The sequence below is a fragment of the Dipodomys spectabilis genome, unplaced genomic scaffold, assembly GCF_019054845.1.
Source record: "Dipodomys spectabilis isolate Male_0828 unplaced genomic scaffold, ASM1905484v1 ptg000095l, whole genome shotgun sequence".
NCBI lineage: Eukaryota > Metazoa > Chordata > Mammalia > Rodentia > Heteromyidae > Dipodomys > Dipodomys spectabilis.
In genome coordinates this window covers 34,055,383-34,069,082 of record NW_024870772.1, presented here as the reverse complement: position 1 = coordinate 34,069,082, position 13,700 = coordinate 34,055,383, and the positions used below count along the sequence as shown (strand labels likewise).

Here is a 13,700-nt window from a genome sequence, read left to right as displayed (position 1 = left end):
CCTTCCTTCCTTCCTTCCTTCCTTCCTTCCTTCTTTCCTTCCTTCTTTCTTTCTTTCTTTTTTTCTTTTTCTTTCTTTCTTCCTTTCCTGGTACTATGACTTGAATTCAGTTTCTCACTCTTGTTTGACTTCTTTGCTCAATGTAAGCACTCTGCACGCTACCTCTTGGAGCTATACCTCTCCTTTTGGTTTTTTGCTGGTTAATTGGAGTCTTGGGGATATTCCTGCCTGGGCTAGCTGTGAACCTCAATCTTCAGATCTTAGCTGCCTGAAAGCTAGTGTTTCAGGTATAGCACTAGCACCCATCTGTGAAGTCAATTCTTGACATGCCATCAGGTCCCTGACTGATTCTTGCATTTCAGATTCCTCTTGTGCCTCTGTTTACCAATGAAGAGAAACCATTTATGATTCTTTGGGTCATGGCTTTGGGTTCAGAAAATCCAGTCACCATTACTGCAGAGATAAAAGGACCTGGAATGTGCAAATGACTATAGTCACTCTATAAGCTTTCCTGTGTCCTTGTCTTGAATTCCTGATACTGACTTTTGAGTTCATAGAAAAGTAGCTACCAGGCAGGGGAAATGGGTGAATAAGAGGAAACGACACCTATACTGTAGGCCAGCTGTAATGATGTGTTTTTTTCGAAGGCAGAAAATGCTTGAGGTTGTCAAAGCACAGGGCAAGTGACTGATCCGGGTAAGAGAGAGTTGCTCTGTGACAGAGCCAGAGAGAAGAGCTATGACTTTTCCCAGGGCCACTGGGGCCAACCAGGGTGGTTTATTTGTAGGCTCTGGAGAAGGGAGACCAGGCAGCTGCTTCTTATTGTCTGATTGGGTTTTCAATTGGTGTGGTTTTATTTTTAACATACATCTAGAAATATTTTTTTAGCTTTTGAACTGGTGTGCATTTTGTAATATAAAAGGGTTTCATTGTGATATTTCTGTACATGCATATAGAATACTTTAAACATATTCACCCCGTCACCATGTTAGCAGTCTAATTTATTTATTTGATTATTTCTGGGCTGGTCCAGTTTTTCGGTAGTTAATTGGAGATAGGAGTCTCACAGACTTTCTTGCCCAGGCTGGCTTTGAATTGTGATCCTCAAATTTCAGCCTTCTGAGTACCAAGGATTAGAATTGTGAGCTATTGGCACACAGCTGTCTGATTGATTGATTGATTGATTTATTACCAGGGAGGCAGGTACTTGAACTCAGGGCCTCCAGTTTGTTCATGTGACTGCACTCTACTTCCAGTCTTGTTTTATGCTGGTTGTTTGAAGATGGAGTTTTGAGGGACTTTTTTTTCCCCCTCAGGCTGGCCTCTAACCGCAATCGAATCTCAGCTCCTGAGAGTGGGGATTACAGGTGTGAGCCACCAGCACCTACCCCTGATTGTGTTTGAAATGCAAGGTTTCCTCTCTCGTTTGACATCTCTGAAAGTTTTGGTTTCAGCAGGATGGATGAAACCAAAGGGTAGAACTGGTCCCTAATCTGTGCCTGCCTTGTGTACCCTAGGACAATTTGTTCCCTACGTAAGGCACCTGCTTCTCATCTGCAAGGCTCTGGGAATGGAAGAGATGACTTGCATGTGCATGGAGGAAGAACTTAAAACTCTGTGAGACCAGAGAGCCTCAGCCCAAGTACCCAGAGCTGACAGATGGTCAAGGCTAGGGGTCTCTTTGAGTGCAGAAGGGCAAGAAGGTGGGTGCCCATTTTCCTTGCAGATGGGGCAATAGTGACGTGGCCTGGTGAAGGAGCACCGAAGGGCTCCTGGATACTGAGGCGCTGGGAAAGAGAAGCCCACTTGAAGTCTCATCACCTGGGCATGTGCTGTCCCAGAATAGCTCTCATGCTTTATGGACAAGAGTCTGAAACATGAGGCACAAGGAAAGCAACAGCACTGCTTGGACTCTTATTATTCTGGTGATACCTTGGGCACGATTATCAGCCTCTATATGTAGTAAAGTTTGGGACAACTTCTTACACAAATGGGTGGCAGATAGGATAGGTGGTGTAAGAAGTGCAGTTCACAGACTTCAGTATAACATGGGTCACTCCAGGGGTGCGAGGTAGCTAATGGAAAATGATCACTGGGCACTGCTGGTGGTGGCTTATGCCTGTAATCCTCGTTACTCAGGAGGCTGAGATCTGAGCATTGCAGTTCAAAACCATTTGGGGCAGAAAAGCCCATGAGACTCAGTTAACCACCAAAAGCAAGGAAGTAGAGGTGTGATTCAAATGGTAGAGCCCTAGCCTTGAATGAAAAAGCTTAGGGACAGTGCCCAGGTCCTATGTTCATGCTCCAGTACTAGCACCCCCCTAAAATATTAAAGAGACCTCTGCAATATAGTAGCTGAAATATGGTAGATTCAGGGAGAAAGGCAAAGTCAATGTTTAGCCAAATAAAATACCAGCAAGCAAGTACTCAAAAGGAGGAGGGTGGGGTACAGGGGAGAGAGGTAGATAAATGAAGAAAAGAAGGGGAGGCCAGAATGCAGTCAAGAATCTAATGTATAGCCTACAAAATAAAGAAGAGTAAGGGAAGGGGTGGGTGGAGGAGGGGTGGGTGAGAACGTTGAAAGGGGTGACATTGATCAAGAAATACATTCATAGGGCTGGGAAGATGGCTCAGTGGTAGAGGGCTTGCCTTGCATGCCTGAGGCCCTGGGTTCGATTCCTCAGCACCACATAAGCAAAAAGAAAAAAAGCCGGACGTGGCGCTGTGGCTCAAGGGGTAGAGTGCTAGCCTTGAGCTGAAGAGCTGAGGGACAGCGCCCAGGCCCAGAGTTCAAGCCCTACGACCGGACCCAAAAAAAGAAATACATTCATAAACTGTCTTGTTAAATGGCAACTCCTTTGTAAAACTACTTAAAGATAATGACAGAGAGAGAGAGAGAGAGAGAGAGAGAGAGAGAGAGAGAGAGAGAGAGAGAGAGAGCACAAGCTAGATACTCAGGGCCTGTAGTTTCTGCAAAAGTCCAAATAGCAGAACATAGTGTATAGAAGTTGATCATGGTTGTCTGGGCCTAGAAGTGGAGCTCAGAGGACCAACAGTTTCATACCTCAGTCTCAGCTTCAGGAGTGCTACAGAATCAGTGGCCACACACAGGGCTTGGGGGCCAGGGAGATAAAGGCAGGTTGCAAACTCCCCCTTAATACCACTGGCTTTGGAGGAGGCTGTGAACAAGCAGCTGTGGGTCTCCAGATCCCAAATCTGCAGAGAAAACAGGGGAGTATAACTGCAGATCATAAACACCTGTGTGCTACTTCGCTAGCCATCGTCTGTCTGGCTTGATCAAGCTTAAACATAGCCTCACACTGGCCCACTAGGAGGCAAAGGATTGAAAAGGGTTGCTTCTCCTTTGTTGTTGTGAAGGACAAGAATGGGAAGAGTTGTATTTGGCCATGCTGGGGGGTATGCCTTTGACTACACACTTCTCCCAGCTTTTCTTACCCCAGAAGGAAATAACCAGTCACCTCTCTTCCATGGACCTGCCTTTGAGGTGTGTGGTATTGACTCTCATTTGGCATACAAAGCTATTTTTGGCCTCTAATAAGGTTTGTCTTTTCTTTCTTTCTTTCTTTCTTTCTTTCTTTCTTTCTTTCTTTCTTTCTTTCTTTCTTTCTTTCTTTCTTTCTTTCTTTCTTTCTCTCTCTCTCTCTCTCTCTCTCTCTCTCTCTCTCTCTCTCTCTCTCTCTCCCTCCCTCCCTCCCTCCCTCCCTTCCTTCCTTCCTTTCTTCCTTCCTTCCTCCCTTTCTTCCTTCTTTCCTTCCTTTCCCTTCCATTTCCCTTCCTTTTCCCTTTCCTTCTCTTCCCTTCCTTTCCCTTCTCTTCCCCTTCCTTCTTCTTTTTAAACAAAAATTGGTGCCAATACCAGGGCTTGAACTCAGGATCTGGACACTGTTCCTTCCTTAGCCTTTTCACTCAAAGCTGGTGTTCTAGCACTTGAGCCACATCTTTACTTCAAGCTTCTTGGTGGTTAATTGGAAATAGGAATCCCACAGATTTTTTTTCCATGGGACTTCCCATTTTTATTATAGACAGCTGAGAAAACTAACTGATAAAGAAAAAGGGTTATTTTGACTCAGAGTTCTGGAGATTCCCATCCAGGGTCATTTGGCTCTGTTGCTTTAGGTATTCAACCATATAGCATACCATGGCAGGAGCAAGTGAGGGAAAGAAACTGCTCACCACATGACCAGGAAGTGACAGTGTGGAGTAGCCTGGAATCTCACTATCCTCCTCAAGACTGCTTTTCCAGCAAACCTGAAGACCTCATATTAGACCCCACTTCCCCAAAGCCTCTAACACATGGCTCAATGAATTATAGCAAACTATAGCACAGACCTAGCAAATTAGTGTTCTCTTAAATCCACTTTGGGAAGCAGGCATTACCCACTCACAGAGCCTCAGTAAGCTCACCCAAGTTTAAGGATCAGTAAGCAACTAAACCAAAAGTTAACCTCAGGACACTCTCTCTCTCTCTCTCTCTCTCTCTCTCTCTCTCTCTCTCTCTCTCTCTCTCTCCCTTTCTCCCTCTCCCTCTCCCCCCCTCTCTCCCTCCAAAAGGAAAACCTAAGGTTTAGCATGATCAAGATGTGCATGGACAGATCTTCTTCTTCTCTCTGGAGTCTCCAGGAAACAAATTAGCTATGATGAGATTTTAGCCCTTTACCTTTTATGCCAGACCCTAATTTGCTGAATTTATACTGTGTTTATTTCCTATTAGCTATCCCTGGAAGTTAGCAAATGGATTATGGAAGATCCAGCTTGTCATTTCATCCATGCCACCTGGGAGGTCAGCATGGAGTCACAGTCATGACCAATAAAAAACAATCCTGTGTAAGGATGGAATAGGAGAAACCCTAGGTCTCCTTGGCTCAGGCCGAAATTTTCTGAATAGAGACCCGGAAACACAACAAATCAAAGAAAGGTTGGACAAATGGGATTGTATAAGGTTGCAGAGCTTCTGCAGGGCAAATGACATAGCTAGCAAGATCAATAGAAAGCCCACGGATTGGGAGAAGATCTTTACTAGCCATACAACAGACAAGGGTCTCATACCTAAAATATACTTGGAACTCAAAAAATTAAACCCCCCAACAACAAATGTTCAAAGAAACAACTGCCCAATAAATAAGTGGGCGAAAGACTTAAAGAGAAGCTTCTCTGAAGAAGAAAGAAGGATGGCCAACAGACACATGAAGAAATGTTCAACATCCCTAGCCATAAAAGAAATGCAAATCAAAACAACATTGAGATATCACCTCACTCCAGTTAGAACAGCAAAAATCAAGAACTCTAACAACAACAGATGCTGGAGGGGATGTGGACAGAAAGGAACCTTACTTCATTGTTGGTGGGAATGTAAACTTGTTCAACCACTTTGGAAAGCAGTATGGAGGTTCCTCAAAAGACTTCACATAGAACTCCCCTATGACCCAGCAATCCCACTTTTGGGCATTTACCCTAATGTTTACAAAAAAGACCACACTAAAGCTACCAGCACAACTATGTTTATTGCAGCATTATTTACCATAGCTAAGATATGGAACCAACCCAGATGCCCCTCAGTAGATGAATGGATCAAGAAAATGTGGTATATATACACAATGGAATTCTATGCCTCCATCAGAAAGAATGACATTGCCCCATTTGTTAGGAAATGGAAAGGCTTGGAAAAAATTATATTAAGTGAAGTAAGCGAGGCCCAAAGAAACGTAGGTCCCATGGTTTCCCTTATTTGCAATATCTAGTATAGGTATGAGTCAAGCGGAAAAAGTCAGAGAATGTGATGTTAGGAAAACGAACCCTCAAATATGTATTTTAATGTTTTTGTTTCTTTCATGCATGTGTTTCTAACGCATTTATAAGATTATTTCTTTGTTGCTTTGTATGTCCCTCCCCCACAGTGTAACCCCCGCTTTCACTATATTTGATGTCAGTATAACATGTGGAGGAGATGGGGACAAACAAGTCGTTTAAGGATTCAGGTGGACCTGTTGCAACAATGAGAAGTACAAAATGTCATGTCAAAACCAGCTTTACAATGTCGGTGTGGGGGGGGGTATGATTGGGTGGGGGGGATGGGGGAGGCTGGGAAGGGAGGTGAAGGGTAAACAAAGGAGGAGGCTGCAATGCTTGGTAAGAAATGTATGCATTATCCTGCCCATGTAATTGTAACCCCTCTGTACAGTATGTTCTCAAATAAAATAAAATAAAATTAAAAAAAAATAATTCTGTGTAAAAGCAACCCTGAGGGTGGCTTGCTCAAGGGGGACATGTCCCCTCTCCTTTCTGAAATACTGATTTTGGAAGTTACTCCTTTTTCAACAGTTTTATTATCTGTCCCTAGACCTCCATGATCATCCACTCAATCTGTTCATTTCCTCTCACTTTATGATATAAGATGCTATAGTTTGATTATGTTCCCCCTAAAGTTCATGTTGCAAACTTAATCCCCCAATCTACATCAATGACACTTGAAGGTAGGAGCCTTCTGAGGGGATCAGGATTGGATGATATCACGAGAGTGAGGCCTTCCAGATGGCACAAATGGCTTTATAAGAGAGAATGTACCCTGGTACATTTGCTCTTTCTGGCCATGAGAAGCCATTTACTATTTTATAATGTACCAAGAAGACCCTCATCAGATGTCAAGGCCATGCTCTTGGTTTTCCCAGCCTCCGAACCATGAGCTAAATAAACTTCCACTCCTTATAAAACCACCTGGTCTCAGGTATTTGTTATAACAACAGGAAGTTGGCTAATTGATAAAGTGACAGAGAGAAAAGGAGATTTCAGAGAGGATCAGGAACACACATCAAATTCTGGAGTCTGGGAATAGGACCTCAGGTGGGATGTTATACAGGGATGTCTGTTAAGGTCCAAGAAGAAAAAGGTGAGGAGATGCTCTTCCTAGTTCAGACTAGGTATCAAATCCCCCAAATGAAAATAATGAGGCTCACAAATGTTCACATCACTGGCTACAAAGCTGTCTCTCTGGCATCCTCATTTTGTGCATGTGTCTACAGATTTGCCTTTGGGACTTCAAGCAAGAGGCGTAGCAGATGTGTCTGGCCAATCTGTGTCCTTCCCTCAGATTTTTTTGGCTGGTGCTGAGAGTTGGCATGTGAATTGGGGGCTGGGTACATACAGCTGTTTGCCACTTGGAGGGAGAAAAGCTAGCTGCAGTAAGAGATGATGAAGCTCATTTGCACAGAGGATTGAGAATCACAGACAGAGGGTCCTGCCTGTGACCCCAGCCATCGAGGCTAAGGTCCAATGATCTGGCTTAAATGATCATCAATCCCTCCCTTTATAGATTATCCTGTTGGAGTTAGAGTTGTGTTTATCAGGCTCAAGAAAGTCTCCTGTGGCAAAATCACTCTATAGAGAGCAACTTATACATACACTTTGGTGACCAACTATCCCTCAAAGTGGATCTTGCCCCCAATTTGGCAAAGATGAAACTAATGCCCCAAAGAATTAAGTTACTTCATTTAGAGGATTGAATAACTCACCCAAAGTCATCTAACTTGTGGTGGTTTCAGAGTTTAGACTCATGGCCGGATGTATCTAAAGCTTTCCACCACCTCCCTGAATCCATACTTCTTTGTCCACATGTAGAGTTGTGGCTGGGAAGTGACATCCAAACTTTCACTCAGGGTGGTCCTGAACTCAGCAGTGGGCTGGGAGAGGTAGTGATGTATGTATCTCTTGTATGTGTGTGTGCATGCGCTCTAAGACTGGGGTTTGAACTTAGGGCTTGGATACTGTCCCTTAGCTTGTTTTGCTTAAGGCTGGTGCTCTACTACTTGAGCCATACCTCTATATCTTGCATTTTGATGATTAATTGGAGATTAGAGTCTCACAGATTTTCTTGCCTGGCCTGGTTTCAAACTACAATCCTTAGATCTCAACCTCTTGAATATCTAGGATTATAGACATGGCCCACCAATGCCTTACTATCACTTGTTTAAAGAGATGGCTGTGTCTTCTTTATTCTTATACCACTAGCATGTGGATGAGAACCTAAGGGAGATTGGGTCTCTCAGCTGGATAGAGCTGGCTCTCTAATGGTAGAAAAAGCACCATTAACATTGGATCATTACAGTAGACAGAAACCACCTTCTAGTGCCTTTAACCTATAGAGAGCATGGGTTTATTTCTTATGTTACCCAGTACATCATGCTATCTTCCTTCCAAGAAATAACTTCCTTTGCAGCCTAACTCTAGCTGAGACTAAACAGCTCTCTTTGTGGTTTGTAATGTTAAATTTACAGAAAATAAGTAAAAAAGGAAATCTGAATCTGTCACTTCACTTGCTGTCAGAGAATGCCAGAAAACCAGCAAACTCCTGGAGTGTTTTTTGTTTCACGATGATTTAAAGCACTGAAAGATTTGGGCTGAAAAATCCATTCAAAAGACTGACGACTGTCTGATCAGACCAACTCTAGCTGTTTGGCTCCTACTTGATTAGTTTTTATTTGAGGGGAATAATATATTCAGAAATAACTTACACACCACATTTCCATGATGGAATTTCAATACATTTTTAAATACACATTGGGAAACTGTTCAATGTGCTGGAATCATCACAGGCACGATGCTAATCTTGTAATCATGAGTTTAGATTAGGAGGAAATGGAGAGGCCCTGGGAAAAGCAAATAAGATTGAGGATGTGGTCCCACATACAGAATTATTGTTACCAGAGGACCACAAGTTTTGAAAAGAAAGCCAAGCTCATTAAACATTATAAGCCTGCAGCTTCCTGATTTCAGATGAAGCCACTGGATGAAGCTGATTTTCAGAATAAATCAAACACCAAAATTCATAAATCTTTCCATTGGAATCAAGTTTACTGAGAAGGACTGAACTGAGTCTGGGCTCCAGATCTATCTGACTATGATTGTGACACCCAAGTTTTCTATAAAGTATCCTCATCCTCCTCATCCTCACCAGGAGATGGGACCTGATGAGTTCATGATCCAGGAGCCATATTGGACACACAAAGGACAAGCCCATTTCATCACAGGGCCTCAGCTACCCATCTTTGAAGGGCTATATTTCCCCTCCTCTGCTCATTACCTCAGTCCTTCCCTTCCCAACTCATCCTGTCCATAGCTTAAAATTCCATCTAAATGCTAATGCTTCCTAAATTTAAATCTGAAACTCTCTAGACTCAGAGCAACTCTGTTCAATGCATCTACAACTGAGCGCCTGATCTTACCCATCTTATTCTCGATTGCATTTTTTTTTTTTTGCTCAGACTCCAAGCTGTGGTGTCATCTTCTTACTATTGGTCTTCTTCCTTAAGAAATAACTTTATTGCAATAAAATTTATATACCACAAAATTCCCATTTTTAATGTGTGTCAATAAACAGACCAGTATTTCCATGGGGTGTCAGCCATGACTACTATCTGATTTTAAAGAATTACACCCCACTTCCCCTCCCCCCCAAAAAATCTATACTCATTGCATCCTTTCCATGTTCTACCTTACCCTAGCCTAATTACGAAACACTTTTCTGTCTCTGTGGCTTGAGTTCTTCATACTAATAAAATAGTAGGTGGTTTTGTGGTTTTGAATAATTCCATCTCTTTATTTATTATAAGTATACTTACTCTTTTTCTTCTTGAGTCAGTTTTTATACTTTGTGTCTTTTTAGAAATGCATATAATTCTTTGTAGGTTGCCAAATCTGTTGGCATTGCGATTGCTGGCATTACCTTAGAATCCTTTTTATTTTTTGAAGGGGGTAATAATATTCCTTTTCTCATTCTTGATTTTTAGTAATTTGAGTCTTCTCTTTTCCTTCCCTTAATCAAGCTTGATCAAAGTTTATCGATCTGGTTGATGTTCTTATAATGAACCACTTTTCAGTTCTGTTGGTTCTGTCTGTTGTTTTTCTATTTTATTTAATCTCTAATCTTTATTATTTACTTCCTTCAGCTTGCTTTGGGTTTAGTTTGCTCTTCTTTCTCAGGTATCTTAATGTGGAAAGTTACATTATTGATTTAAAAATCTTCTTTATTTGCAGGGGCCTTCATCTAGAAACCTCTCTGTAAGGATTGTCTTAAATGTAGCCCATAGGTTTAAGTAGTACATCATGTATTTGTGTTTCCTCTCTTACTTCTAGAAGTTTCTCTTCTACATCACTAAATCCTTTTTTTCCCTCTTTTTCAATCCATTATCTAAAACTCTTTGGGCTAGATGTGTTGTGGAATTTGAATGATTTTGAATTTTGGATGGGCATATAAGATATAACAGCTAGGGGCTGGGAAGGTGGCTCAGTGGTAGAGCACTTGCCTTACATGCCTGAGGCCCTGGTTTTGATTCCCCAGCACCACATAAGCAAAAAGAAAAAAAGCCAGAAGCGGCACTGTGGCTCAAGTGGTAGAGCGCTAGCCTTGAGCTGAAGAGCTGAGGGACAGCGCCCAGGCCCAGAGTTCAGGACCCACGACTGGACCCCCCCCCCCCAAAAAAAAAAAGATACAACACCTAAATAGAGTCTCTGACAGAACCCCCCAGTCAGACACATTTCTGTGGCAAACTCCAAGTGAGATCAAAACACTCAAATAAACTCAAGGAGTCCAGGCTATGTTCTGTGGCCAAATAAATCTGGCCACAGTTCCACTAATTGTGAAACTGTGAGGAAGGGGTTGCTGATCTGTGTGCTGGCACTACATCCTCAAACAGGCTGCTGCAGAAACTTCCAGACTATTCTCCTTGTGTCTGCCCTGAACCTCGATGATCTACTCAAAACCTCGTTCAAGTCATGTCATGTCACGCCTATGAATCACAACTCCAAGTAACATACAAATGCATGACGACAAATGAAAGTCCGGATGAAGGCCTGCATGACTCTCCACAATCTACCTCCTCATGCTTTCCTGATTCCCCTCCAATCTCATCTCCTACTGGCCTCCACCTCAGGGTCTTTATGCTTATTGTTTGCATGCCTTCAATTCTGTCTCTCCGTCTCTCTCTCTTTCATGTTTAATTTTGCACATAAATGCATGGTGTTCCCTTCATTTTCTCAGCTTTTTTTTCTTAAATGTCATCTTACTGCGGTCATTCCTAAACCAACCTCTAGAAAACACAAAATAATTTTTCCATAATGTTCGGCTCTTTCCTTACTTCCTGCCTAAAATTTCCATGGAGTGTTCAACCCTGGACTTCCTAACTTTATGCCTTACGGTCCTCAGTAGCACCTGTCACCACTGAGTATATTTGTTAATTCTTTTATTTTGTAATTCTCTATATGACTTCATCCTCTGGATCATCACCTCCATGAAAACAGGGACTTCTATCACTTCCCTTGTCTTTGAACCTGGACCACTCTTGGCACGTGGCAAGCACTTGGTAGATTTGTAGATGGAATGAATGATACAGGCCTGGATCATTCCTAGGCTCACAGAGTAGGTAAATCTATGGCGTCAGTTTCTAGGGGTGCCAACACCTTTCCATGGGTGACTTAACCAACAAAAAACATATTTTCTTCCAGTCAATGATCAAGGAGGCAGTGGAACTGATTTTTTTTTTTTTGATGGGGCTGTTCCTTGGCTTGCACGTGGCTACAGTTTTTACTGTGACTTCGAATGCTTACTCCTCAATCTAGATTTTCCTAGTGTCTTTTCATAGGCTTCTAATCATACTGGATCAGAGCCAAATGGACAATCTTTTTTCTTTAAAGGCCTTGTTTCTAAAATACTGCCACGTTCTAGGCACTGAGGATTAGAACTTCAACAGATGAATCTGGAGAAGGAAACACAATTCAACCCTCAATATCCCTCAGTCATTTATGCTCTGAGGGATTAGCAAGCTGGTGTGACATTGGTCTCCTCCCTAAAGTTCCCACTTTAGGATGGATGGCTGGTGAAAACTTGTCCTGTTCATGGGAAAAGGTGATCATAATGATGGATGAAGGATGTAATTAGTGAAACTTCTTTTTGTAAAATCAGAGTGAATTGCAGGGCTGGGGCATAGCGCAAGTGGTAGAGAGCCTGCCTAGTAAGTCCAAGGCCCTGAGTTCACACCACTGGTGTCATCAAAAACAAAAAGATTGTATTGTGAAAGGCATGAGAGAACCTAATTTTAAAGGTGGACAGAGCTTGTGGTATAAAAATAGGAAGGAAGGCAAGCAAAATGAGATGGTGGTGTTAATTCCTCCACCAGAATGTTTATTACCTTTCAGAAAGGGCCCACTTGCTCTCCATAGAGTTTAAAATAAGAAAATATTAAAGACTGGGCACTTGTGGCTCACTCCTGTGATCCTAGCTACTCAGGAGGCTAAGATTTGAGGATCATGGTTCAAAATCAGCTTGGACAGAAAAGTTCATGAGACTCATCTCCAATTAATCACTAAAAAGCAGGAAATAGAGGTATGGGTCAAGTGGTAGCATGCCAGTTTTGAACAACAACAACAAAAAATCCAAGCCAGAACTAGAAGCCTCAAGTTCAAGTCCAGTACCAGCACACACATGCACCCACGCACACACACCCCCTCCACACCATATCAGATATTATTACTGATACTAGTAGCATTCTTGTCTTCTTGAGGTTTCTATTCTCTCTGTAGCTCCCTTTCTCTACCCTGTAATACACAGGAGAGGTATGCACCAGGATGTATTTGGCATGTGTGCATGCAGGGGCCTCCATGCTGGAAGGTCCGCTCAGCCCTACACAAAGCACCAGGCATGAAGGCCTGAAGTGTTCAGTTGACTGCAGAGCTCCTCTTCCAGAGAAACTCACACACCTGTGCACGACAGGGGGAGAGGCCCTTCCAATGGTCCAGGCCAGGGGAGTGCAGGGGAAGGGGTACCTCTCTGTTGAAACTGGCCTAGAGAAGGCATGCATGAAATGTAAAAGGAGACACACCTTGACAGTGTTGTCGATGGACATAGAAAATATTTTGCTGTCCTCCGAGGAGATGTGGATGTAGCTCACAGGGGCCGTGTGGCTTCTCAGCATACCTGTTGGCTTTCTAGAATGGAAAAGGAACCGATGAGCACAATGCAGGTTGGTCTGTACTATCTAAAAATGGAAAACACAACTTGGCTTAGATCTGGCAGTTCTGTTCGGCATGGAGGAGGGTTGTGTTTTGGAATCACATGGAGCTATCTTGTGTGATAAACCCATTAGTGCAACAGAACCTGGGGTGTTGTTTCTCTGACTGCTGGTGATACCTGCGTAAGAGGACTCCAGCAAGAGCCCAAGCTGGGACTGGAGTGGTGACCATGTTACCTTTCTTTGTGCAGGTAAAGTGAACAGTATTAAAACCTGGGCTTTGCAATAGAAGCTTATGTGAAGGAATCCCAGGACCCTTGCAGAAGCTCGGGGCTGGCTGTGGGAGAAGGAGGAGACAGCGAGAGGCGCAACCTTTTTATAACCAAGAGTTGAGAAAATTGTTCTCTGTTAATAGACAAATGAGAATCTAAAGGAGTAGAAGTTGGTATAGAAGGTAATTGTCTTCTTATTATGTATCTGACACTCTGCTGAGTGTTTCAGGTGGATTATTTCATTTTTAATTCTGAAGTGTTATCTGAGGAGGCAGATTTTCTGGTCACCATTATATATGGGGAAACTGAGGCTCTAGCACCTGATCAGATTGTCCTTGGCTAGGCAATGGGAGGACAGCAATCAGAGCCCATCTGTCTGTATCATCTTGGCTAACTCTTGCATCCCTGAGAG

General features: G+C 42.8%; 1 protein-coding gene across 1 annotated transcript in view; it reads right to left on the bottom strand.

Annotated features, from left to right (window-relative positions):
- The window catches only part of LOC122112878 (WD repeat-containing protein 49-like), a 75,422-nt gene that overhangs the window by 35,136 nt on the left and 26,586 nt on the right, over positions 1-13,700 (bottom strand). Inside the window, exons 6-7 of the mRNA XM_042685837.1 lie at positions 12,888-12,993; positions 3,065-3,216 (exon numbers count right to left, since the gene is read on the bottom strand). Coding sequence (XP_042541771.1) covers positions 3,065-3,216; positions 12,888-12,993 — 258 coding nt within the window. The remainder of the gene's footprint in view (positions 1-3,064; positions 3,217-12,887; positions 12,994-13,700) is intronic.